This window comes from Ips typographus, linkage group LG12 (genome assembly GCF_016097725.1).
Source record: "Ips typographus isolate SLU linkage group LG12, UJ_Ityp_2.0, whole genome shotgun sequence".
Classification (NCBI taxonomy): Eukaryota; Metazoa; Arthropoda; class Insecta; order Coleoptera; family Curculionidae; genus Ips; species Ips typographus.
The window spans coordinates 1,496,286-1,520,055 of NC_138433.1; the positions used below are offsets into that span (position 1 = coordinate 1,496,286).

At 39.2% G+C, this 23,770-nt stretch overlaps 1 protein-coding gene and 1 long non-coding RNA gene across 12 annotated transcripts in view; one reads left to right on the top strand and one right to left on the bottom strand.

Annotated features, from left to right (window-relative positions):
• Positions 1-23,651, bottom strand: part of CAP (Cbl-associated protein) — a 31,587-nt gene extending 7,936 nt beyond the window's left edge. For 2 of the 10 annotated variants that reach the window (XM_081990809.1, XM_081990807.1), the window contains exons 1-23: positions 23,491-23,645; positions 22,613-22,873; positions 20,808-20,959; positions 18,987-19,063; positions 18,870-18,932; positions 16,911-17,012; positions 16,779-16,856; positions 12,436-16,470; positions 8,350-8,564; positions 8,116-8,296; positions 7,973-8,062; positions 6,281-6,414; positions 6,018-6,093; positions 5,923-5,958; positions 5,565-5,730; positions 5,364-5,481; positions 5,262-5,294; positions 5,074-5,136; positions 4,064-4,119; positions 3,839-4,014; positions 612-3,577; positions 264-558; positions 3-68 (exon numbers count right to left, since the gene is read on the bottom strand). In XM_081990809.1, the coding sequence (XP_081846935.1) occupies positions 3-68; positions 264-558; positions 612-3,577; positions 3,839-4,014; positions 4,064-4,119; positions 5,074-5,136; positions 5,262-5,294; positions 5,364-5,481; positions 5,565-5,730; positions 5,923-5,958; positions 6,018-6,093; positions 6,281-6,414; positions 7,973-8,062; positions 8,116-8,296; positions 8,350-8,564; positions 12,436-16,470; positions 16,779-16,856; positions 16,911-17,012; positions 18,870-18,932; positions 18,987-19,063; positions 20,808-20,959; positions 22,613-22,708 (9,274 nt within the window). In that variant the 5' untranslated portion in view covers positions 22,709-22,873; positions 23,491-23,645. Of the gene's footprint in view, positions 1-2; positions 69-132; positions 177-263; positions 559-611; positions 3,578-3,838; positions 4,015-4,063; positions 4,120-5,073; positions 5,137-5,261; positions 5,295-5,363; positions 5,482-5,564; positions 5,731-5,922; positions 5,959-6,017; positions 6,094-6,280; positions 6,415-7,972; positions 8,063-8,115; positions 8,297-8,349; positions 8,565-12,435; positions 16,471-16,778; positions 16,857-16,910; positions 17,013-17,463; positions 17,726-18,613; positions 18,761-18,869; positions 18,933-18,986; positions 19,064-20,807; positions 20,960-21,021; positions 21,225-22,612; positions 22,874-23,490 lie in introns of those variants that run through there. The other 8 variants (XM_081990808.1, XM_081990817.1, XM_081990813.1 and 5 more) reach the window with 8 other exon arrangements.
• LOC145736453 (uncharacterized) lies at positions 19,688-23,541 on the top strand. 2 transcript variants are annotated; one of them, XR_014179940.1, is made up of 4 exons: positions 19,688-19,787; positions 20,016-20,127; positions 21,830-22,037; positions 23,366-23,541. It is a non-coding gene; the product is annotated as an uncharacterized LOC145736453 (long non-coding RNA). The 2 variants fall into 2 exon arrangements; XR_014179939.1 differs by lacking the exon at positions 23,366-23,541 and adding an exon at positions 22,080-22,623.
• Positions 23,652-23,770: the final 119 nt, after the last annotated feature.

Genomic DNA, 23,770 nt, shown 5'->3' on the forward strand with positions numbered 1-23,770 from the left:
ACCTTGCTCTTGGCTCCTTACTCCTCCCTGACTTTTTGGTGGTGGTGGCGGTGGCGGTAAGTCCGGCTCTGTTCGAAATTAACATTTTCAAAGGGTTCAGCAAACAATTTTGCTCAAAAGCTGCGCCATGCATGATTTACAGTGTTTTATTGTTTAGTGTTTAGTGTACTACACGTCTACGACAAGGTGAAACGTTAAGTGTCGTTTTTCCATCAACCACCAACAACCCATAAGTGCCAAATATAAACAGGTCGTTGTCCCACCTTTAGTATACCTTGAAGACTCGAACCTGCCTTTAGAGCGTCGTAAAACTGGAGACTTTTTGTCCCGTCTCACTATTGACGTGTCCCGTGAGGCCAACGAGGTCTCCGGTGTCGATAAAGACCTGGTATTGTCCTCACTGCGTGGAAATTTGTGCGCAATCCAGTTTGCTGTGAGGTACGGTGTAATATCGCGCAACTCCTTCAAATTGGGTGAGGACGTGTACATACGACCCACCAGGGATATTTCTTCCTCCTTTTCTCGTAAACGATCGAACTTCTCCTTCATTTTTTCTACCTGAAGGTTATACTGTAAGTTAATACTTACCAGTGATGAGTTTAAATACAAACCTCTCCAACGGGACAACCTAAAATCTCCGCCAGCTCCTCAACGCTTCTACTAGTGTCCTCTTTGGTCTTGGATGAATACAAAGACGCAATCTTACTGATTATGTTAATGTGGGGCATGTAACGATCTTCAGGTCTCAGCCATACTACTGGAGAAACGCCCCTCCTCATCCTGGATCGTCCTCGTCCAGAATGCACGGGATACTCGTAACGTTTCCTTAAATCATCCACGTGACCGAGACCTTTCAGGTCGTTTTCGCTGCGAGATCTCTTCAACTTCTCACCGAAGAAGTCTTCGAAAAACTCGAATTGCTTTTTTAATTTTTGCACCTCCCCTTTCTTTGCCACGGCTTGCGCTTCTTCAAAGTAAGGAGAAGCCGAACGGCTCATTGCTGGACTATCCAATGAGGAGATTGTTCTGATTGGACTGATGTCCAGTTGTCTCAAATGTGGTTTCTTGGTATACTCAAACTTTTTAGTGGATGTTAGTGGGAGAGTGGCAAATTTTACCAGTTCAGTTTCCCCAAAGTATTCTTTTAAGTTTTGTGACGACTGGGAGTGGGGTAGTGGTTTTTGTGGTGACTCTGGGGGGCTTTCCTCTCCCGCTGTGTACACCGTAGGGACGTAAGTGTCCACTTCTTTAGCTTTTTCAAAGTATTCCACTTTCTTTTGGACGTCTTGGAGGTTGATTACGGTTTTGGTTGAGTCGTCCGTGCTGGCTGACTCGGTTTCGCTCACTGAATGTGCTTTAGGAGGGGAACTAACAGCGTCAGTTTTTATTAAAGGTTTTTCTGGTTTTTGTTGTGCGGCTACCGCTCCTAGAACTTCCCTCCCAACCACTAAAGGTAAGGCCAACTTGTTATCTTTACGTCGTTTAGCTACTTGTTCCAGCACCTCTTTGCTTATGCTTTGTGACAGCTCTTTCTTCTCTTCCTCACTCAGAAGATCGTGCTTCGAGCTTTCAGAGTTTCTTCGAACTGTCAGCTGCGAGATTTTGATCGTTTTGGAAGGCACCTCCACTACGTTAGGTTCCTCTTCAACAGGACTGTCATCCCCGTAGATTTCCTGCAACTGTTTTCTCAAGTTGTTAACTTGTTCCATAGATAAGCTGCTCCAAATTCTGGTTGGAAATTTGTCGTGTGTTTTGTCACGTCCCTCCGACTGACTCCGTCTCTCCCACAAACCGTGAGCCAAATTAGCCACTGATGTCCCTCTCCACAAAGGTTTGTACACATCTTTTTGCAAATCCAAATCACGTCTTCTGGAACTCTCCAACTCACTCTCCTCGTTACGCAACCTTTCAAACACTTCCTTAATGTTTTCTACTGATTTCTCTTTGATTCTCAACCCTCTGTCTAGTTCTTTCCTCCACCTAAACTTATCTACGTCTTTAGGTAAAAACAAGAAACCTTTCTCTTTTTCGTGATTTTTGAGGTGACCGTACAAATGCTTGAGCTCGTGTTCTGCTTTCTCTCTAGTGCGCACCTCCATCCACCTATCATAATCGATAATTTGCTCTTCACCTTTTTTGCGTGGTTTCAAGCAGAAATTACGCTCCAACTGTCCCACTTTCTCTATATCATTGTAAAAGTGATTCAAGTCTTTGAACTTTTCACTCTTTTCACTCCCGAAGAAGTCCTTTAGGTACACTTGATAGTCTTCACTCCTGAACGAGTCCAAGGACGTACAGCTGTGGTTTAATTCCGGATTGGTGTATAACGATAATGGTTGTTGGTGTTTTAATTGCATGATTTTTCTTGATGATGGTGAACGGACTTTTTGTCGAACTTCTGGTGAAACTGGACGGCTGGTTTCTGAGAAGTACAGTTTAGTTGGGGTTGCAGGCTTTTTAATTGGACTAGGGCTTTTAGAGATGTATTTTTTAACTGGACTTGGTGATCGTGATTTAGGACTTAAATTAGAAATTAGCTTCTTTGGTGGCAAGCTTCTGCTACGCGTAGTTGTCAGATTGTCACTAAAAGTTACAGACTTAGGGCTGGCGCTCCTGGATCTAACGTCCAGACTGATAAACTTAGAGTCACTAACCGGTCTGGTGTGTTTCAAATAAATCTTCATTGCCCCCACGCTAACTGGTTTCTTCACATTTTCGGTTAGTTGGGTGGTGCGTTGTTGCAACCAGGATTTCTTCAGTGGGGGGGTAGGAGTGTCTTTAAAAAACAAATGAGTGAAGAAACTGCACGGTTGTACTTCTAGATGTTTGGCCACTTTGGCGCCTGTGGCTTTGCTGAGACACTGCGACTTTATGTGACCGTTTGCAAGTTTCTTCAGTTTAGGTTTACCCACTTTTGGTTCTTTCTTGGTTTGAGGTTTAGTTGCTGCTGGAGTTTTGGAGATGTTTCTAATGGCTTTCTTGACTTCGGTGGGTGATAAAAGTCCCCCTGATCCTCCAGGTTTGGATTTTACTGCCGGCAAACTAAGCTCAAACTTCTTCTTTTCACTCCCGAATGTTTTAACTGGAGTAGAGGTTCTGGATGAACTGAGGCTGCCACTAGACCCACTTTTAGACAATCCTCTAGGTTTTTTATCTGCGGTGGTACTTGTAACTTTTCGAGTCACTGACGGTTTGGGCTTTACATCAGTCACTTTCTTCATTACACTTGGTTTCTTCTTCGAACCAGGTGATAACTTGCCGGTTATCTTATCTTTCAGGTAATTCACTTTGGTTTTATCCACTGAAGTGGAAGTGAAACACGTTTCGTGTCTTTTAACCTTCATAGTGCTAATTAGTCTTAAAGTAGTGTTGTTTCTTGACGAACGTCTCTTTGGAGGTGACGGTGGAGGGTCCACTTTAACCGAAGACGGTGCTGCACGTTTGAAATTGGCGAAAGTTTTGTTGGATTGTACAGTGGCGGGGTAACAGAAATACTCCTGCGGTGGCACCAGGCTTTTGTGGATCCGGATTTTGGTTAGGCCTGTTGTAATCGGGAAGAACTCCACCAAGTCCGTTTCTGTGGACAGTTTGTGTGTTTTGTTGTTTGTTTGAATTAATGTGTTTTGGTGTGTTGAGTGCTATTGGCTAAATGACCCTGTAGAGTGTTGGTGATTGGTCTAACTAAAAATTTGGAGTAATTAAGAGTAGCTGAGCGCACACCTTATTATAAAACCCACCACCTTAGTACAGGGCTGAGTAAGTAGCTAAAAACCATCATGCCAAGAAACTTTTTAGTAAATTTAGTAACAAAATAGTTTTACACAAAAATCAATCGTACCTCTAGGTCTTTCAGGAGCTGGTTTGCGAAGCCCTTTGAATGGAACGTCCCCACCTTTTTGTATCGACTTGTACACCTCCCTCTGCTCTTTAGGGCTCAACTGGCTGGCTGCTGTCTCTTCTTTTCGCTTAAACACCAGAGTGGAGTCGCTTTCATAACCCGATTCCTTTAGGGCCCTTCAAAATTTTGATTAATACACTTTTTTACCGTTTTCAGAATACGTACTGATTGATAAAGCTTCTAGGTTTCTGCGGAGGCATTCGATTCTGCTGTTCCAAATGCTAGAAAAATACAACTCAAATCAACTTCGGTTAGATTGCGTGCATGCTAAAAGGGTTAAAAACCACAACCATTAACAGTTAATTTCTTTGGAAAACCTGGTTAAGCTGAAACATGCAAATTCATGCTTCAATGGAGCCTCTGCAACCTTGGATCGACTAAACTTTTCCTGGTAAAGTAAAGGAGAAGAGTGATACGATCAAAATGTACCGGGTGATCAAATAAGATGGACTATAAATTAAGTCAGCATTGTAGATCTCAATTTATCATTGCCGGAAAACCCGCATTTAATTTCATTCTTGACAGCCTTAACCAACTTCGATTTTACGTCAATAAACTTAAAAGTTTAATGGATGAACAATTTTAAGCTTAAAACGAAAAATAATTAATTAGAAAAGATTGAACAAAAAGAGAAAACTGTCAATCTCAATCCAATCTAGTCTAGCTCCGTTCCTTTTAACCTTTTATGGAGCAAACAGAGTGTGACGTCACTATGACGTAATTTGACAGAACCACAACTTAACCAATTGACAAATTACGTCATCGTGACGTTGCGTTCGCTCTGTTTGTTCCACAAATGTGGCCAACGAGCAAAATTATGATATACTCAGAAGAAAAGTGGTTTTTGATTGGAACATAATTATTTTCCATTTAGAGAGGAAAATAATCTATCAAAATAATTGTATTGCTTAATCTTACAGGCGAGACGTTATGGTCTATGTTTTCTTGCCAACATATAATAATTATGGCAAATGTTATTGTTTAAGTGATCTGTTTTCAGCTAATTTTAATCATCGGACCAGAAGAAGCATTTTGTTTCGAGCTAATATCGACCCTAATAACTTAACTGAACAAAAAGTATACAACTTATTTGATCACTCTGTAAAGAAATTCGAAATCTACTTCAAACCAAACAAGATGCAATAAATGGTAGATTTTGAACAAAATCGGCTTACAGAGGCGGTTGCCATGGCAAACATGACGTCATAGATAGGCGGCTCCGAGTTTTCGTCCAACCACTGGATGGAGAAAGTGTGGGTGTAAGAGAAATTAGTATGAGTTTTTTTTTTGGTTAGTTCTGAAGTGTGTCAAATGGAAAACGTGATTTAAGAAGAAGAAGAAGCGAATAAAAATAAGTTCGTACCCCATCGAAAATGTCCATAACTTCGTCCCACCACTAAAAAAATATAAATCAAGGAATTTTCCGTTTTTATCTGAAGGAAATGAAGTAATGAGAGAAACTCACCCTTCTGGCTTCCTTTTCCGATATGGAGGAGTGTCCGGGCCGGTAGTTTTCAATCCTTCCAGGTTGGTTGTAATACTTTTCTTGGCTGTTTTTCGCAATATCCGAACTGGAGTACGACCTGAAATTTTCACGTCACAGAATATTTTCCGGCTCCTTGACTAATTCATTTTTGGGACACAACTCTAAATTATACCTACTTACTTATCAGGTACACTTCGAGGCATTGTGGCCGCCGTGTCATTGAAATAGAGGTACTGTTGAGGTGTCCGTCTCCGATCCAACGTTTGGTACTTGTACTCGGCAAAATCGCTGTCGTACGCACCCGGTTCCGGTTCCGATAGGTACCCGGAAGTGTACGGGTATTGCGCTTTAAATAACAACAATTGACGTCACTTTTGAGAACAAACAGTATATGATGTCAGCGTGTGTGGCGGTCGAAGCAACTGTAATCCTCGATTGTGTAATATTTTAAATAAAAATTGCGTTTACAGTGAGATAACGCTCTTGCTGATAAGAGATTGTTTATACATCCAGTTAAGTGAATGCGGAGTAAACTTACCTCTTTTCTGCTTGTACTTTATGGTAACATACTCGTCTGAAAAATAAAACAAAAGCTAGATAAAACCACCTGGAGTAAACCGGTGCAACTCTCACCTTTGTGGGGTTTCTGCTTGTGGATTGTATCGTACATCCGTTTGTACCATCGTGACTGATCTTCGTTTTTCACTTCCTGTTCACAAAATTCAATGCTCAGTTTTCTCATCACAAAGTTTCAACGTTTTACCACTAGCAAATGGCTTAATACTACTAAAACTCCTATCACTTTCATTCATTTATCTAATCTAAGGCGATTTTCCGATTAAAAAAGTAAATCCAATGGGGTTTTCACTATATCCGATACGCTGGTTGATACTTACGGATCGTAAAATTAGTGGCATGCCATCTTTGGTGGTCGGTCCGATCCCTTCGAATTTTCTCGGAGCCAGGTCGGCCATTTTTTTCGGTTTTTCGCTCTCTGATTCGCTCGTGTATTCGTTTTTGATTTGGTACACTGAAAAATATTCTTTTAGTATTTTTCCAGCCTATTTTAGTCATCAATTCATCCTTATTTAAAAAAACAATGTAATTTTTCCAATTTTTAAATTGCTTTTGTTGTGCTTATTACACTTAATATAAGGTCCTTTTCTGCAGCAAAGTGAAAGTATAGTTTTTAAAATGGGTAAGTATCAATTCACAAATTTAAACTGACCAAATAGTTTCCAAATGCTTCAGAAGTAGCTGAAAAAAATGTAAAAACATTCCAAAACACTATAGAAGCTTCAAAATGCCTTGCAAAAGCTTACAAAACTGCTTAGAACCTTCCAAATGCTTTTCAACTTGTCTATAGAAGCCCTCAGAAAATTTCAAGACAGTCCAAAAGCTTTCGAATGCTTCTAGAGCAGTTTAACAGCTTTCAAAAGTTTCAAATACCTTAAAAGCAGTCCAGAAACCTTCCAAATGCTCCTAAAGTAGTCTAAAAAGGTTTTAAAACACTACAAAAACTCCAAAATGTTTCTCAAGCAATCGAAAGCCTTCCAAAAGCTTTTAGAACACTCTAGAGGCTTTCAAATGATCTTCAACTAGTCTAAAAGCTTCCGTATGCTTCTAAAGCAGTTTAAAAGCTTTCATAAGTTTCTAGAACCCTCCATAAGATTTCAAATGCTTTAAAAGCAGTCCAAAACCTTCAATTCTCTTTAAATTCTCTAGAACCCTTCCAAATGCTTCTAAAGTAGTCTAAAAAGATTTCAAAATACTACAGAAATTCCAAAATGCTTCTAAAGTAGTCGAAAGCCTTCCAAATACCTTTAGAACAGTCTAGAAGCTCTCAAGACAGTCTAAAAATTTCGGTAAGCTTTTAGAATAGTTCCAAAAGTTTCTAGAATCGTCTACAAGGTTTCAAATGCCTTAAAATCAGTCCAGTACCTTCATTGCTCTTTAAACTCTTTAGAAACCTTCCAAATGTTCCTAAAAGTAGTCTAAAAAGATTTCAAAATACTACAGAAACTCCAAAATGCTTCTAAAGCAGTCAAAAGCCTTTCAAAACAATCTAGAAACTTCCAAAAGCTTTTTGAAGAGTCTAAAAGATTCCAAATGTTGAAGGGCAACAACTTGCACTGAAGAAAAGTAAAAAATTTTGCATCTCTGAAAGAGTTTTGTGTATTTTTACAGATTTTTATGCATTTTTAAGAAAAATAACTTTGCTTTTTAACACTTTTTTTCACGATTTTAGTGCTTTTTTATCCGGACTCTAGTGATGACCTTTCCTTCTATTTCATTCCAAACTTGTACATCACTGAAGGTCCGTGGGGTACTACGTAACTTGAGAGAGATAGAAACAAGGCAGACTTATAGTAGGGCATGCAAGTCAAAGTGAGAAAAAGAAAGAAATTTCTTTTCTATTCCCTTACAAGTTAAACAAAGACGGGCAGTTTTGTGTTGAAGAACGTTAGTACCTTATTAACTACTAATTATGAACACACTTTTGTGTGTTTTACTCATAAAACATACAAATGACTGTTATACTTCTCCCAATAAAGTACAGGGTGTTTGTTACAAATAACAAAACTTACAAACTTCACCGGGATACTTGATGGCAGGCCGATCGTTGGGCGGTTTCCTGTCCTGATCCAAATACTGGGCACCTCTAGGTAATTGCCCCTCTGAAACCACCACCAATACACCACCACCGCGTTAATAAATCTTACAAACTAACCTCTGGCCTTTTGCAACAAAGTAATGGTGGGATTTTGCGCCCTGGGCAATCGACTAAAACCCCCAAAACCTGGCGATGACTGACTGGTTGGTAGTCTTCGATCCAGAGTGTGTGATAGGTTCAAAGCGGTGTCGCTACTGCCTTCCGGAAGTTTCCAAGGTGGTTCCGAGTCCAGAATGGTCTAATCCAAAAAAAATGTTACACCATTTGTTTATACGGCTAAACTGTACAAACCTCCGATTTGGTTCTGGTTCTCCGGCCTAAAACTGGGGACTGGAAGTTGACCGGACGGAACTCTTTTCTCTCCGCCACTGGGCTGGAATTGGCACTTTTGGGGGTCCACACCGGCGAAACTGGGTCATGCTGAGATGTTGTCTGAGAATCGGTTCTTTGGTAGTGTTTGTTGGGGGGCGTAGGGGGCCGACGTAATTGCCCTGGAGACCATACACCTAACCGCAGAAAATATTTTATAATAAACTCCACCACTGAGTGGATAATGATAATACGAAAATTTTCATGCAAAAGCATTATGGTCAGCATTTAGGTAACTCACAGCAATGTTGGTAGTTTGTGATTGGTTCAAAAAAAAGCAGCCAGCTACTGATTTGACCAATCACACACTGTCCTGGAAGTTTTACGAATGCTGGACATGTGGAGTTTAACAAAAACTCTACAAATGATTAATATACGAAAGGCAACTACCACTGGTTGAATAGATACTTGTTCTGTACCTTTCTATCAGCGCTTTTATAGTTATTTAACCAACGAGTGTGTTAATTAAAGCGATTAATTCGCCAATTAATATAAGAGTTGGTTACAAAATTTGGTTTCACCATAAAATCACCAACTGCTTTGACCCTAAATTACTCTCTTATTTGACAGGTTACGTCAAAATGTCAGAGAAAACAAAAGATAGTGCAGATTTCAAGCTTTCCAAATATATCTTCACATGAGTTGATTGATCACACTGTTTGGCCGCTAGCGGAATTCAAGCTTTAAAACTTTGAAAAAACGAATAATTGTCAGTTGTATACGCAACACGGCAAACCGAAATCATAGGCACCTTTGATAATGACAGTGACAGTTCTGTCGGTGATGGTGGATGTCAACTAAATAATGTACGTCTATTTCTCTCTGTTTAATACAAATAAAGAAAGATGGAACTAGACTCTGAGCGTATTTGGTTGCCTATGATAAAATGGTGCATTAAAGAAAAACTATTCATGCATTAATGGGACTCATTAATAAATCGTCCATTAAAACCGTATGTAGAACAAAGTATCACACACAAAGCACACCTTTCCAGAATTTAAAAATACATCAGTCAATAAATAACAAAATTTTGTAACCTGGACGAGTATAGGTAAACCTAAAAATACGTTTCCGCTAGTTAACGGTATTATAACATTCTGGCACGGACGCCACTGGCATTTATATGCGGTTAATATCCCGAAAAGTGATATTTTGCCCCTGCACTCTACGTCTCAACAATAAAATTGTTCATAAAAGTCAATTAACACGGATGACGTAACTTGATTGTTACAGAGTCCGGCCCTGTACGTGTCCAATCGTTTACCTGCAGAACAAAACCGGATCACATAAAATTTATTTTTGTCGCTTAATGAGTCACAAATCCGCTACCAAAATAGAATATCGGGATGTTTTTGAAGTTTTTTGCATCCACTTAGGGGTGCATGCTTTTTTCATTCATCCCCCCAGTATTATGTAATTTTACAACTTGCGACGGTTAAAAAAGAAAGAAAAACAACCGGGCCGGAATTAGATTTTTTGGCATCGCCACCTGCCTGTCAATCGTGAAAAATGAAATTTTCAGGTTTCTGCCCTCTCATTTTTTTTTGTTTAACCGGAACTAAATTTCGTTAATCTTCAAGGTGGTTTCAATTTACAATTTTGCCAATTTTTCGAGTAATCGCCCGCCGGATGTTTAATAAACCGCGCCCGGTTATTAAAAATCCAATCTGAAAATTCCAAGCTTTATAAACAAACAGCAATTTTACGTCATAAAAACTTATAACCAACACCTACTGGGGGCGGAGGCCGTCGCCTTAAACTTGGGCGTGGGGGCTTTCATGCTTCAGCATCCCCTCGCTCGAGGTTCACATTGCACTAAAACATTTTTTTCTAGTGTTTCGTGTCGCGAAAACCAGGACTTTTAACAAAAGTGGTACTGGCACGAACGCGACGCTACAGCTACTGACAGGTCGGCGTCGGGACGCCAGTCCGGAGAAAAACGACGTCGCTGACGCGTGTGTACACCAAAACTGCTGGTACCGATTTAGATTATCACGGCCCATTTCTATGAATGAGCATGTTTAGATTAACATTTTAATACAAATTTAATTAGTATTTTCACTCCTCGATGGTACAGTTGTCAATTTTCGCAGCTTCAGGAACAATTTTTATACCTCTATAAATAATGATGCAATTATACAACGCCTTCGCACCAATAAAGCCATTCTCATTTATAAATCTGTCCATTCTATGTTAATTTTTGCGAACAATTGAACAGCTAATGTAGCGCTAATTGACGGACATGTGTATGACAGGCAAGTCAATTTACGCAAGTGGCAGTGGCGTAACCCACAAACTTATACTAGGATAAGATTAGATACAGGTGTGGTAAATCCAAAAGCGACCATACGAAAACCGTGTAACGGACAGAGAAACGTAGGTAATTGCATGCGCGGGAGAAAGACAGAAAACGAAAAAAATATCAAGTGGGCCATATTTTTAGCGCGCTGTTGCCAAACGCCGTAAGTATTCAATACCCTCGACAAACTTACTTACGGCGTTTAAATATGGCCTACTTGATATTTTTTTCGTTTTCTGTCTTTCTCCCGCGCATGCAATTACCAACGTTGCAAACAATTATTATATGACAGCTGTCATTTCAAACCACAGCCAACTACGACCATAACAATTATTGAACACCCGTTAATTTTGGCATTCTTTTACCTGAATACAATAAATTTTTAAATTACAAATAACCGAGATTTTTTGACGTAAAATACAACAGTGCCACTGTACTAGAAATATTGAAATTATCACAATTTCACAGCTCCTAGCTTGGTTCCTATGACAGCTAGGAGGTTCGTTCAAACGTCAAAATGTACCTGGTATATTTGGCTTTATTTTACTTGAATACAATTTTCATTAAAAATATACAAGTAACCGAGATATTGATACGAGAAATAGACCAGTGCAAATTTTATTGAAGATCTCATAATTTGACAAATTGTAACTCCTATGACAGTTAGGAGGTTCGAACAAACGTCAAAAAGTACCTCGTAACTTCTTTTGCCTACACGCAATTTTTTTCAAAAATTACATAAAACCCAGATAATGTAATTTAATGGAGTTGGCAACTTACACGTTTGTATGATCGATTTATGATCCGGATAAAAGCTTTTCCCGCGGTAGAAATGGCGTTGCAGTGACGTCATCAAAATAACCAGTGGCGTATCCCCGATAATTTAGGACGGAAATGGTTAAACACGAATGATAGCGAGTTATTAACCTTTGGAAGTGGTTCAACATAAACAAACCTTTTTTCCCTAGCAAGAATCCTTTAGCTATAGTAAGGGAAGCGTCAATTTCGTGCAACAAACTATACCCTTTGAGTCGACGGTTTTTGGCTAACGCCCTGTACACTTTGCGTGCTTCTTTGCAGCACTTTTTGTCGCACTCTGACACTTTTAGCTTTTTGGACAACCCTGTCAAGATTTATTGTTTTGTAGGTTGGTTCAAACGACCAAAAAATAAAGAATAATTCAGAATGTACTATGCTACTTCATGACGTTTTAAGATAAAAGATACAGCGCCTCTGGCGGATTTTTATTATTTTTGTATTGAATGACACATTACAATATGTCAGAAAAATTTGGGTTATTATAAGCAGTCATTTTTTGCTTTTCTCTTACAGCTGTATTAGTTCAATAGCATGCATTAAAAAGACAACATCGCGCCCTCCAGTGCCCAAATGCTCACTAAACTTTGTCCTATACTTTCAGCTGCTTTCAGTCAACACTGTCTACTTTATGCTTAATTTTTATTATTTTACAGCAACATGAGAACTAAAATTAATCATATGACGTATCAAAGAACACCCGAAGGCCGCGTCCGACTTCTAAACAGTCTAATTTTAAAATATTAAATTTAGGTTAACGCGACCGATTTGCAAACGGTTCGGCTTGATTAGGGATTAATTGTTCGATAATTCTGGAGCAGGTCCAAAAAAATGTTAAAGCAAAATCACACAACAAAAACCGTTAGTTGTTCAAAACGATCCATCCAACTTACTGCAATCCTCTAGCTGTGTTGCCAGATCGTCAACAAATTCCCTCAGATGTGGTGGTAACGCCTCCACGCCAGTGACTTTGTCCCGGTCCAGTACAATGACTGGTGGGGCGTCGACATTGTCCGGCGTTGCTACTTCCTCCTTTTCATCCCAGTCTGGCCGTTTTCCCAGCTTTTGTTTCACTCTCTCCATAAACTCCTGCTCCAGTTCAATTGGATGAACGATCTCCTGATGGTCACCGACCGAGGATATTTTGATGACCTTTTGCTGTTTGCGCTCCTCCCTTTCCGTAAACTTGTCCATGTACTCCTGGTACATTTGTTGTCTGAAGAATTCAGTTGGGAAGGCTGGCATAGATAACGGTCGTTCACGACGTTCAGCAAAGTCACCTTTCTTGGAAACGTAAAAATCATCCACTTGGAAGTGTTTGCTTGGTGCCAATTCGGCTCGTAGTTTTCGTTTCTCTTCCTCGAGTTGCTCCAACTCCCTCTGGATCTCCCGTTCCTTTTCCATGATGTCTATCAGTTGTTTTTCGTAGATTTCTTGCGGTAAAGACAGTCGACGGGGACCGTTTGCAAACTTATCCGAAGTACTCGGTCGGCGTAAACTATTTTTAGGCACACTAGTGCAATCGAGGTTGGACGTACTCATGCTTTTATGTCTGGCCAAAGTTAGCCATTCTCCTAAGTTTTTTGCTTTCAATCGTTCTTCGGACACAGGCTCGGACTCTGCGTGTTCTTCCCTTATTATGGTCAACAGACGACTTCCATTTTCTTCAGGTCTTCGACTAACAAACTTTCGATGCAACTCCAGAATCTTGCTACGTTCAGCCTCGTACACTTTGCTTAGGTAGTCCTGCTCCATCTCTTTTGGACCCTTAAAACCAATTACTTTGTCAGCTAGACGTTTCGACACTTCGGCCAACTCCTTCAGCACCGACTCCCCGAAGGGGAAGTTTACTAAAGCCTGGAGCACCAAATCGCGCAAACATTTCGGCTGGAAAGTAGACTCATCGGCCAAGGACGAAACGTCAGCTAAAGAAGAATTTGGATTGTACTTTGCAGTACATCGACTCGAGGACTCCTCACTTTCACTACTGTCGCCAGATGGCACTCTTGGTGGTGTCACCACGTTGGAGATGGTAGTTGGGGATTGTGGAACGTCCTGATTTTTGAGCAGGTTAGCTTTAGAACGACGTGGAGGTGGAATTGGTGGTTCTTTTTGTTCATCATCAAACTTTGGTGGAGGAGGAATCGGAGGTTGTTTACGTTCAGGTGGTTTGGGTCGTGGTGGAGGTTGTTTGTCTTCAAACGTTTTAATACAATCATCCTTAAAGTGATTTGTAGGTTCAACTAGTTGACTTCCTTTGTCCAGTATTTCTAAACTTAAGAACCGTTTTAAGACACTCCCTTCTTCCGGTTCTAGGTCCTTTACTCTGGAGGTCACCAAACTTTTCTCCACACTCTCCACTTCCTTGACGGCACTTTCACAACCCGAAGTAAACTCCTTAACGCGTTGTTGCACAAAAGTTTTGCCCGGCAACTCCTCTTCTTTCGGCACGCTGGGAGTTTTGGATCTTTTGAAAACAGGTCCAATCAGCTGTCTCTTTTCAATTTTCTCTTGTATCTCGCTGTTCAGTTTGCGAATATTTTCGAAATCCAGCAATTTCTGACTGTCGGTTTTGTTTGACACGTGTGACGTCATGATCACCTGACGCAGCTTAGAGTCGTCCAGTTTGTGCGGTTCCTTAGGTGCAGGAGTGACGTATTCTTCAAAGTCTTTGATCACTTCAGTGTTGCCATTTACGGTGTTTTCATTCAGATTGAATTTACGGAATTCTTCCTTGTCCACGTGACCGTTAATTGTCGTTTTTGACATGTGTAGCCCTGACGTTGTTCTGGTTTCCTTACAGAAAATTGATGGGCTGGTATTTTCCACCACTTTAGAACTGGAAAAGTCTGTGCTTGAAGACTGGAAAAGCGTTTCAAAAGCTTTCACCTCATCCTCATGTTTATTCACTAGTTCAGCAGTTTTTGCTGGTAGGGCATCCACTTTAAGATTATCAGAACCAATACTCTTTGGTTTCTTATCTAATTCATCTGAGCACAAAATTGGTGTAGTATTTTCTACAACTTTAGAACTGGAAAAGTCTGTGTTTGAGGACTGGAAAAGCGTTTCAAAAGCTTTCACCTCATCCTCATGTTTATTCGCTGGTTTAGCAGTTTTTGTTGGTGGGGCATCCACTTTAAGATTATCAGAACCATTACTCTTTGGTTTCTTATCTAATTCATCTGAACATGAAATTGGTATGGTATTTTCCACAACTTTAGAACTGGAAAAGTCTGTGTTTGAAGACTGGAAAAGCGTTTCAAAAGCTTTCACTGCATCCTCATGTTTATTTACTGGTTTAGCAGTTTTTGTTGGTGGGGCATCCACTTTGAGGTTATCAGTGCCACTACTCTTTAGTTTGTTAGTAGAAAATTTGCGATAACTTGTATCTTCGTTATTGCTATTTAAAGCAACATTTTCACTAATCAGTTTTGGTAATTCTGGAACATTATCAGTTGATCCCTGGCTTTCTACACCCAAACTGGAAACAACACTTGATTGTATAGACATAGTGGAACTTTCAATCTTCAGACCTGAAATTTGAGTAGAATCAGTTTTCTTAGTAATGGTCTGATCCACTTTACCAGTTTCTGAGTTTGGTTTCACAACGTTTGGAGTTGTAGAATGCTCTGAGACAGTTTTTTCAGGTATCAGTTCTGCTGTCAATCCATTTCTTAACCATTTTAAATTTTCATAATCATGTGTTTCTGATTCTTGTTCTAAAACTTTGCTACTACTGGCCTGTAACGTAGGTTTCTCATCTTTTTCCTGATTTTTTGATGTTGGGGTGATGATATCAGGTTTAGGAAGGAATACACTGTCTGTAGAATCACAACTTTGGTCCAAATTTGCTCCTTCTGTTGTGGTTTTAATATCACCATTTGTGTTATTGATTGTCTCAAACTCCTCCACCTTTCCATCATCCGTCTTTACAGCAATTCCATTATTGGTAGTTTCCTTGCCAACAGAAGAATTTGCTCCCTTTATTTCAGAGGAAGAACTAATTTCTTCCTTATTTTGCTCTTTAGCAGAGCCCGAGGTTACTGCTGCTTCAGTATTAGAAGATCTTTTGATCTCTTTACTACTTTTTTCAGGCTCTTTAGCAGTCAAAACGTTGGTACTTTTAGTATAGTCAAAAAATGGCTTCATGTCACAATTATTTGAAGAGTCTTTTGCACTAGGAGAAGCACTGACTTCATCACTAGAATCTTCTAAGTAAACAACTTCCGCGTGATCTGCAGTAGGTGATACCACCTTACAAACTTCCCCAGCTTGTTCGCGATCACTTAGATCGCTGCTAGCTTCCTCGGAGATGGCATCCAAGTATCTGGGATTTTCCACAATGGGGCTGAAATACTCTTCCAACTGTTTGAGTTTTTGTAGTTTTTTGGTTTTGGGGTCCGTTTGGATGTAGAGCTCCCTCGCGGATTCTTCCGGTGAGTTGACTAGTTGCAGACCACCTAGAAAGCTTCGCAAAACATGCTCTTCTTCGGGTGTTATAGCAGTTTGCTCCAAGTTTTTCACCACTTCAGTATCCGAGTCGTCTAAAAGGTTTTCGTCGGAAGACGCTTCGGAAATGACCACGTTTACCTGGTTTTTCACCTCCTCGGACTCGCTAGCTTCAGAGAGTTCTTGAATTTTGAGGAAGTCGTCGCCGTCCAGGCTTTTGCTTTTCGCTTTCAGTCTTTTTTTGCTTGAATCGAGCTTCAGTTCTTTGGGAGATTCGACTTTATACTTATGCTCGATTCGGTTCAGTCTTACCACTTCGAGATTCGGTGAGGTGGACGGTTGTAAGGTAATCGTCGGGGTGGTAATTTCGATAGGACGTTGATGACGGGCGAGCAGGTTTTTGCGACGTTGTCGGCGCTTTTTGCTTTTGGATAACGGTCCGCTGTCATCGTTCATTTCTTCCCACTCTGATAGCAGTCCTATATTACACGAAATTTGCTCGGTATTTTATTAAAGAGTCCGTTGAACACCAAAAAAGGAACGATTTAAAGCCTGGAGGGGAAACGGGGGTCGAAATTCCTGTTCTCCCTTAATCAGCTGTTAAGGTATTAGCGCTTTTGCACATACACATCACACCGAAGTAAATTTTCGCACTATACTAGTGTTAAAAAAGCGTCACTGTTTATTAGAAGGTGTATTTTTAGATAGATAATTCACGTTTAAGTGCTTAATCGGTTTGGTTACGTAATCCAGTAGAGTAGTACTGTAAATTGGTTAAAAAGCTTACCTTCGTCAGGAATCGAGCTGCAATTGGAGTAGGAGGATTGCCTTGAAGCGACCGCGTGGTCTGAAGACGGAGTTTTCCCTTAAATTAACCAAAATAACCACTTGATTGTAGGGAACTAATTAAATGAATTACCGTCAGCAAGCAAAGTTCCGGAAGTCGATGTGGAAGAACTCGAACTAGATTTTTGACACACTGGAATGTTGGTCACGACCGAAATGTCATTTGGCTTCAAATCTGAAGAGAAATTGCATTGTTTATTAATTTCTCAATCTTGACAAATGGTGAAGGAACCGTAAGGTAAACAATCTGTACATTTTAAGTTTGAAAGTGATAATCTTGACAATGATCCAGAACTTTCCAAGACTTGGGAAACTAAATGTTAATAATTTATGACAGATACAGCAATCTAGCTTGAAACGTGTCATGGACTATTTTTGACATTTGAATCTTTAATTCTCATTTTCCCGTTGTTTGAAGGTTAACGTGTATTGCTAACAAACGAACAAAAATGCATTCTTTATTTTATCTACTCGTTTAAATGGTGGCTGCAGGCGCATCTTGCATGAATTATAAGCCTAACACTATCATTGTGGTTTCCTACAGTACATTCCAATTACCATATAAAATGACCGTCACAAATGGACATAAGTATAGCTAAACACAGCATTGAGGGCAAATAACTCACTCTGACTTGTCACAAAATCACAAAAACCGGATATTGAATCAAACTCTACAAAAACGTCCGCTCGATTTCGATGATGGACACGAATACCGACAGTACCATCGAGTCTGAATAATACCATTAAAATGGGATGTACCGCGCGATAGGTTGAACCATACTTCCGTATCCGTTTTGTCGTGGGAGTGTCCCATTTTATAGAGTGGCCGCTCCTCGGTAATAACAAAGTAATCAGGTTCAGTTCTTGTTTCATTTAACCTGTTTAAATACTAAACCTCGTACTAAACGTTAGTTCAGTCCTAAATTCTAAACTTTTTATAAGGGGTTTCAGGGCCTAAACAACTTTGACACCTATTAGGCTGTTTTTTTGTTATAATTTGCCTAATTTCAGGTGACTTACACATCCGTTACGTGTATTCTACGTTACGTAATAACAATACATACAATTGAAATTAAAACTCGGACAAGGTGAATTGTTAAGGCCGGTTTAATCACCGAATTTAATGAAAAGCGTAGCAGTCAAAAGAGGAGAAAGGAAACTATGATTAGTTAAGCGAAAAAAATTGTTTTAATACGTCCCTGTGTACTACCATTATTACCCTTACTTAAAGATTGGTTTTTTGCTGTGTGAACCCTTCTGGAGCAGAAAAAATGACATAATTGTACCTTTGTCAAAAAACGTCATTTTCCCAATTTTAAGAGTTAAGTTAGTTGAAAATCAATGTCTGTAATTTTTCCATTAACAACCCTACTTCAGTCAAACTGTGATAAATAACACTGAAACGTAATTTTAATCAGTATATCTGAAACTCTGGGACTCATTAAGAAACTCAAGTCAATCAATACCTCAGTCTTCGATATCGTGATCTAATATAAATGCGATTAGGCGTAAAAAGGATTGCCCCTGACCTATTTTTCTAATCACTTTTTGAATAACTTGATGATTCTGGTTGAAACTTAGACTGTAACATCCACAATGTCACTGAAGATTTGAACAATAGAAATCATCCAATAACACTAAAAAAACAAATTACGCTTCTATTGGGTCCCACGCGTATTACACGAATATAATGAAGGCGTGACTAATTTCAGATGAAAGAGCGGCAGATAATTGGATGCAATTGCTGACAACCCATATAAAACCCCTTAAACCAACCTGATTTTTGTTTTGAATTAGAAAAACCCAGCCTAATTAGCAGATTCTTCCATCTGTTTCGTCCGGACTTTTTACGACGTTTCAGACACAAACAAGGCAGCTTCATGGTTCGAACGCGCAACTGACCCGCTGGTTTAATACCCCGAGACTGAGACAATATTCTTACTAGCCTAATAAAGCTACGCCCTTATAAATTTTTAATAGCCAGGCGGAACTAACTCGATTTTTATTAAGGTGTGTTACCAAATAAACTCACCATTACCGTTGAATTGGTTATAATCCTTTTCTATGGTTTCCTTTACGTAGGTGACACTGGATCCTAGAAGAATCTTTCAATTAAAGAGGTATGTCTATGCTGAAAGTCCTGACTTACTTTTTACGGTTTCCTGGTGGGTTTCCTGGTGCACGGTGCGGTAGTGGCGCCTTTTCGTCGAGTAAGATTCCGCACCCCTAAAAAAATACAACAATAAGACACAAAGTGGATCGCCGCGATTTTACGACAGTGACACGATCGCTCGGGAAGCCGAAACCAATATGCACATCTATTTTTAAGATTTTTTCACACAAAATGCCGATTTCAAAATACGTAAAAATAAACCGGCACGACCTTTCAAAGTGTTGGCGCTACTCTAACATAAAACGACAATTTAATAAATTAAAACGCTTACCGGAATATGCGAAAAGCCAAAGTGTGCTTCCTCTGATATAACAGCCACAATTAGAACGCCCCAAATTAAACATATTTGCTAATAAAACAGTTTAAAAAAAATGTATCACACGTTGTTCCAAATGTAAATAAACGAAAGTGAGTGACATTATTGTGCAGTGCGCTGGGCACTGTCAAAGGTCAAAGGTGGCGAACTCTAAACAAAAAGAAGAGTAGAAGAAGAGAAAAGTGACCAAACTGACGGTTTTCACGTTTTGTTCTTAGTTTTTCTAGTTATTTGTTAGTAAGTTCTGAATAGTCTGCGTTCTATTACTTTCCTTTTCACCAATACTACAGTTAAGTTGTTATAACCAGTTATATTACTTAACTAAAGAAGTGTATATGAATCAGACTTTCCACGGTATTCTATTTCATCTGTCATTCAGACACAAAATGGCGGTCGCACCAAAAAAAGTACCTTATTTGGATGTTGTAATAATATAAAATTATATTAATTTGATATGCAAGGTAAGTCCTATTTATTGTATTAAATCGTATTCTCGTAAAAAATTCAGCTGGCCCTTGCCACTAGAGTGATTTTCCGAGACCGACTTTGAGTGAGTTTTCAACGGTGATTCTTACGTTAGTTTTCTCTGTATCAATAATAATACAGTTCACATGCTATAAACTTGAAAATAAATGTAATCAGGAGGTTATATTCGATCTTTTGTTGATGGATTTTTTACGGTGTTTTAGATTTTTTGGGTGTTGTACAACAAGGGGACAAAATGGTGTAAGGACTGTCAGAACCACCTTAATAAACAGTTTTCGTGTTATAAATATATGAAAAGATCGCTGTTTGTAAGAGGTAAGTCCCATTATTCAATATTTAATATTTTCTCATAAATGCCCAACAAACCAAACTTTTGAATGCCACAAATCTTGCAACCTCTCTCGTTTTGAAGCTTAGGGATCACACGTGACGTGATTTGGAAGCAAGTCACGTGACCGTTCTATAGACAACCTGACTGATTTCACGTGACTAAGTGATACATAACTGACTTGAATTATTTACAAAATTGTTGTATTTTGATTAATGTAATCTCTGGTAGTGCTTTCTTTGCCTGTTTTTGTAATTTTTTGAAACCATTACACTCACCTGTTATTTGCTATAGTTTAGTGGGCAAAAACTACATCACACATGTACCCCAAGAAGCACAAATCAGTACTGAATCATCGATTAATGGCGCCGGTGCATGTTCATAATACGATTTCATGCGATGGCAAAAATGTTTTAAGGTTGAAACGGTTGAATGCAAGTTTGGCCTCACCCTTCGGTTAGGATGAATACGAACATTATTATGTCAAGCAGAAATCCTCATTAGTATCAGCTCGCATATTGTACACCTACTGTGGTTTTCACAGTGGCTTACCCACGTAAAAGGCAACTCGGTATAGTCAAATAAAAAAAAAACGCACGCCACTGTGTAATCGAAATTGCGTAACAAATCACTGTATGCGATTACAACGTGAAAAAGGGGTACTCACTCATTCAGTCCCAATTTCAGGGTACTTCCGGACCCTTTCAACAAATCGTGGGCCTCGTTGCTTGTCAAAGTCTTGGTACTCTCCCCATTGATGGCGGTAATCAAGTCGCCTTCCCTGATTCCCCTCTGGGCCGCTTTACTTCCCGGATTTACCTGCAAATCACCCATGTAAAGGAAATCGTTAGTAGTGTAGTGGGCTAATTAACAGCACGAACCGAAATTTTTTTATAAGGTGGACAAAACTTGAGCATGATCCGCACCGGAAACGCTACCGTGGTCAAATAAGTCACTGTTCACTTGAAGTTAAAAAAACGTATAGTGAAGACCAGCACAAAAGGGAATAGTAAAATAGTCTTGATGGAATTTATAATCAGGCTGTCCAGTTGCTTTTCTTACTCTTGGGCTGTGTTTGTATAGTCTGATTGTAGGATATACACTAAATAACGTGAAACTTTTACTGATAAAACCATACCAGACACTAGAAAAACACAACTAATAATCCGGTGCATAAAAAACTGTTATTAATGCGATAGTCCTGGAGGCTACGCCTCCCTTTTAGGCCCGATTAAGTTACCGCAACTTTCGATATTAATCACCATTAAAGACATCAGTCAGAGCAAAAAAAAACTAGGGTTGGTTACGGGGTTTTACGTGAAGTGCCCCATTCGGAAACGTTTACATTCGAAACCGCTTTGATCCGGGGAATCGTTTGTAATTAGCGTCAAAAAGGGATTCCTATCCAAATATTTGGAATCAAAGTAAATAAATTCGGTTTGGACACTAAATTTAGATGTTTTTTTCAAAATGCAAGTGGCAACTGTAAACCGTTAAGGGCCTTCCATAATTAGATCGCATAAACCAGATGTTTTTCAAGCTGAGAACTTTTCAAACAACACGTGTCTGTTTATATGTTGATGGTTAATAATTGACTTATAAAAGCGGCTTTGTTTCTGCCTTGGGGGTTACCAGTAAACGTTAATATTGCATGTGTATTTATTTATAATTGTTATTTACGTATTTCAGGATTTAATCAACGTGCACACGCCACTGATATTGAAACCGCAGTTCATCATCAATAATCGACCAAATGACACCTGTTTTGCATCAAACGCATTTTCTAATCAGCTATGTCTGGAATGCTACGCTTTCAAAGCGGGTTTACACAAAACAGGAGGGTTACACACAGAAATAGACGTTTGTTTATTTGGTGTGAATGCGGCTTTATATTTCCGTAAGTACGAGTGTTGTCACTAAAGTCTAAATTATTTGTTAGACGAACTTCAACCTTATACAAATTTGCTCTGGCACTGTATCGTAAATGAGTCACAGTCCGACCAGGTAATTTGGATTCAATCCCATTTGTTTACCGGCCAAACTGTCCGAGAAATTAATCAGAACAGTGCACTTTTCCCAGTCATAGAACCAATAAACGAGTGTCAAATCGCACTGACCTTTCTGCTTGAACTCCCATAAAACCTCTTGACTTGTTAAATGATTCGAATTAGATAAGCCTTTATAGGAATCCATTAATGTTTTAGGTGCAGTTTAATAACATAGTGGGTGGTGGAATTTACGGGGAGAAAGTCTTTGTTTTTAACAATGTTTTGAAAACTTTACTAAAAACTATCGTCAAGTTAATTTAATCTAATTAATGAGGATTTATGTAAATTAACCTGTTTAATTGACCGTTAAAGTGGTAGTTCATTTTATGCTTAGTGAGCTGTTTTGAGAAGATTTACTTAAATACCGTACTTGTAGATTTAGCAATTTGTTGTCATTTGGTTAGAGCAAAAAGACTAAACTTACCCTGGAAATTCTTAATGGCGTCCTAACATCGGCGCCCCCTTGCATACGAAAACCCCACGGTACTCCACCTTCTAGCACTACCTCGCGCTGTGTCATAGCCCGATTTTCGCACGATTTTTCGTGTTTGGACCACGGCCAATTGGAACAGTCGATTTAGTCTAGACGCGAGTGTTCTTTAAAAGTGAATTTTCCTTACGGATATCACATATGGCCACAACATTCCGGCAGAAAGTTATTTCAAGAACTTTCTTGTCCAGAAATCTGAAACAAATAAGACAGCTCAAGAGAATGTTTTAAACCTCGTTAATTTTTTTTATATTTTCAGTCACATTTGGCCACGTACTAAACTAAAATTATCTATCACCCCAAGTGCAGAAATAAATTTACACTAACGAGTGATCATCAGCTGAAATAGGTCGGGCAGGTTTAACATAATTTTTTTCCAGCTTAACACTGATTTTAATATGTTTAAAAAAATTTCATTCAGTTACTTATGACAAATTCACGTCACAGCCGTATATTTCTACGTGTTTACTCTTGAGATATTTTACGTATAAAGAATTAATTCAATTGGCGTCCTTCTAGGCACGTTTTGCATAAATTACATCTCTAAAATGCTAACTAATATGTCAAGCAAGATATCACTGTTTTATACTTCCTAGAAAAAATTACTACTAAGTCTAGTCACTGTCTATTTCTAATGGACACACACTGTAATTAAGGGTTTTAATTTTGAATTACCCTGTATTCTAGTGTCATGAACATGGAGAGCTACACCGGATGGTCGACAGAATGAATCTCACTATCTCAAGGAAATTGTTACCACAGACAAGCAGTATGGACACTCTTAGACGGACTAAAAGAGTAAACGTGATTACCTTAGTGGTAAGTAAGTCCAAATTTGTTGAACAAAATTCAAAAAAATCACTTTGGCGCGCACTTGATCAAACGCACTTAAGCGCGGACTAAAACCGTATCCCGCGACTACCAAGAGAGCGAGATTAGGTTCCTTGAGAAAATATGTGTTTATTTAACGAACATGTGTATGTAAACAATTTGTTGGTTTTTTTAATGGCGGTGGAATTAGTCGTAATTATTATACACGTAATGTTGACACTTTGAAGTGTCGCGTTCCACTACCCATAAAACACTGGATGA